At 35.8% G+C, this 3,339-nt stretch overlaps 1 protein-coding gene across 1 annotated transcript; it reads right to left on the bottom strand.

Moving 5' to 3' along the window:
- Nucleotides 1-827: 827 nt before the first annotated feature.
- Nucleotides 828-1,881, bottom strand: LOC108685067 (protein Fer3-like). Its single transcript, XM_018189692.1, has 3 exons — nucleotides 1,580-1,881; nucleotides 1,309-1,510; nucleotides 828-1,106 (listed from the first exon to the last, which is right to left on the bottom strand). Exons 1-3 carry the CDS (start codon nucleotides 1,879-1,881, stop codon nucleotides 828-830), a joined length of 783 nt encoding a protein of 260 aa, XP_018045181.1.
- Between the last annotated feature and the right edge of the window lie 1,458 nt (nucleotides 1,882-3,339).

Below are 3,339 nucleotides of genomic sequence, written 5' to 3'. Positions count from 1 at the left end.
CTCGGAATCATACGATAAAGACTAACAATTATTCATCTCTTTTACAATTAATGTTAATAATACGTATCGCAGTTTAAACACATTAAGCTTTAATGACTGATTTGAATTTAGGAGTAGAATACAACAATAATCTAATCCATTTATTAGAATTTGAGAACATTAATTTTGAAGTTAAAAATTATTTAAATATTAAAATTTTGATTTAAATATTAAATTAATAAAAAGAAAAAGTTTATAAAAGCCGACAAAGATTTTTTTATAATAAAAAATATAATATCTATTAATAAAAAATCTAGTTTCGACTATATTACTTTGGTCATCTTCAGTAACTGACGTAATACAAACTGTATACGCTTTTAAAATAAGTCGCTTGGTAAATTTATCGTAATAAAGATGTGTCCAAATTTTTAAAATCTTGAAACATCATAATATTTGTTTGTATTCAAACTTTGTATTCCAAATAATATGGTCGAAATGTCTAGATTTTTATTAATAAATATTATATTTTTTACACACGAAAAAACCTGTGTCGGCTCTAATAGACTTTTTCTTTTTATTAATTTAATTGTATTCAAGCCTTTACATTCTTTGTATTTTAAATATTAAGTATTATTTAAATATTAAGTATTAAAATTAAGTATTAAAATTAATCAAAGAATTCAAAATATATTCAATTTAATCTTTTTAAAAGAAAAGTTTATAATTAGAGGCTATTGTTGCACTGCAGGATTTATTGAAAATCAGTTTAAGTTTAAGAATGCATTTTTAGAGAAATGGTGCCAGAACATTGAAAGGGTACACATGATACTTGCGTTTTCGGAATCCATCTATCTCTTGCTGTCGTGTCTCTGTAGAAGATCGCATAAGGCGGCTATGTAGCTCTGTGCCATCTGCAGGGTCTCGAATTTGCTCAGTTTGTGATCGGTTCCGAGGCTTGGCACAACCTCACGTAGCTTGTCGAAGGCGTCGTTCAGGCCGTTCATGCGACGTCGTTCACGTGCGTTTGCAGCGAGACGTCGACGCTTTAGCACTGTCGGCGACGGTGGCACATCGCGGGATCTCCGTCTGCCTTTTCGCGGACTTACTGGTGGCGTCGTCGGCATCTTCTGAAAAAAAATTGCAGCTTGATTGAAAAATCACGCACTCGATGCACGCTTTCGATTATTATTATCATCAATTGTTAATAATTAGGATAAATAAATATTATTGGAATTTAATTATTAGCTCTATTCACTTGAAATATCTAATAGCCGTTAAATTGCAATTTAAATCAACTTTTAACGAGAATTCAAAGAAAATAACAGTTACTTGTGTCGATATGATGGGCTCCCAATAATTGGCGCGAGGTTCGACGATGGTGAGAATCGGCTTGCTGTTCTCCAGGGGTTGATATCTCGGTTCTTGAGGAGGCGTTTCATAGCAATACGACGGTGACTGATAGTCCACTGAACTTTCCTCGTATAATGTCGATCGCGGCGATGTGGTCTGATCCATCGAGTGTGGCTCGTATCTATAAATTCGCGAGAATGACGAACCTTGAAATAATCATTTCGATGAAATTCTTAGCGCGTGCGTTTACCTTTGCGGAGTGACAGGAGTTAAAGCACCGTAAGATCCTCGATCGTATCCTTCTGGAGTTTTCGTGTATTCCGATACCATGTCCTTAGTGTAATCTAGTGTCTCGATGTCTCTTCGCGGTGTGAGCTCGTTCTCGTGTGTGCAGTTGTCTCGATACACGATTCTTGTAGACTCATAGTTTGGAGAATTATACGGCGACGGATACAGGGGATCGTAGCTCCTCATTGAATTCGGATAAGCGGGTGTTAACATGTCAGATTGTGTGTTTTGGTAGTTGCAGTGATGATTCGATAGCAGAGCCATGATTGAAAAAATTACTTGGTCGACTTGGCACAACGAGAATATATATCTCTATGCGTAGCATATACAGTGCCTCATCAGAGTTGTCTCGTAAGATGAAGTGTAGCGGAAGATTTTCTTTTTACAAGTCCGAGATTTTTATATAAGCAAAATTTTCACGACATTGCTACAATCTTCATTAAATTCTCTTGACGTCACATTGAAGAAAGAGTTGAAGCACAAAATTCATCAGGATTGATTCATATTTCATTGGGTTTGTCAACGCAGCCAAGTGATGGCTTTTAGGCAGTTTAAACGTAATCTTACAGGTCTAATACTTAATACACATCGTATTAATTAAATGATTTAAACGATTTCATTACATCTAACGAAATATATCCGATATAATATTAAGAGCTGGATTTCTTGTGCGTGAAAAATACTGCATGTACTCGACACATCACCTACGCGAAATCGATCCGATTGAATCTTTGCGCAAACTATATCTTCGCTGATAGTGTCTCAGTTCACTGCGTTCCTTGTGTCGAACATCTTCTACACGTAGACCGTGAGAAAGGAACATCGAAGCCGAACTGTCAGGCGTTCGATCAGGTCGGAAGGACGCTAAGGTGGACACCACAGCCCCGATCTTCTCGGTGTAAAGGCTCGAGTTTGAGTGCGCTTGGCGCGTGCCAGAGTTCCCGTCAGCAGATCAACATATGGTTCCCACCTTGTTTTCTACCTATCCCTATGGACGATATGTACACCTGGCAGCGACTCATTCGGGTTCTTTCTGTATCTACCCCTCTTCTCTTCAGGTTCTTCGACATCCGTTCCGCAGGCACGCCCGCGCCGCGAGTCTGTCCTACCTCCGCGACCTGCCGAGAAGCGACCTCCGGCCTAAAAGAAAGATGCTCGCGGGTGTTCTTTGGAAAGAGTTCATTGTTCTGTTATTATAAGCGGATGTGCGGCAAAACATAAAGGAGAAATTAAAAAATTGAAAATATTATTTCTATATATTCCTGAAAAATGAAAAATGAAATAAAATATTGATAAATTAACTCCTTCAGACTTTGCATCGTAATATATATATATATATAGGTTTATCAAATTTGATGATATTATTCGTTAAAATAATTTAATTCTATCAATATTTGAGATCTCTGATAGAAATAGGCCTTGGTAGTCTAAAGGCTAAGGACATGCAAGAATCGCACGGAATGCAAGAAATCCGAGTTCTGGCCAAGATAATATTCATCGCAATAAATAAATTTATTTACAGATAATCAAATTATTCTGATTGAAGAATTTAAAAAAAAATAAAAATTGCCAAAAGAGAAAGGCTATCAAAGCTTGTTATTAATAAAGCCAATAATTAATCTATCTTTAATATTTAATCGATATAAACATTTAATATACAGATATTTCAACTTTTATCAGATCTTCTTCGGTGTAATACATAAAAATTAAACAATTAAATTT

This window comes from Atta colombica, unplaced genomic scaffold (assembly GCF_001594045.1).
Source record: "Atta colombica isolate Treedump-2 unplaced genomic scaffold, Acol1.0 scaffold145, whole genome shotgun sequence".
NCBI classification, from domain to species: domain Eukaryota; kingdom Metazoa; phylum Arthropoda; class Insecta; order Hymenoptera; family Formicidae; genus Atta; species Atta colombica.
Note: the sequence above shows the minus strand (reverse complement) of the source record. Positions and strands in the feature narration are given on the sequence as shown.

Bases quoted from the DNA above. Each gene is read 5' to 3' on its own strand.
- LOC108685067 (XM_018189692.1), bottom strand. From the start codon at position 1,881: ATGGCTCTGCTATCGAATCATCACTGCAACTACCAAAACACACAATCT. The intron at 1,511-1,579 runs GTAAACGCACGC...GCGAATTTATAG, and splicing joins ACTCCTGTCACTCCGCAAAG to ATACGAGCCACACTCGATGG. The intron at 1,107-1,308 runs GTAACTGTTATT...ATTTTTTTTCAG, and splicing joins AGCCCATCATATCGACACAA to AAGATGCCGACGACGCCACC.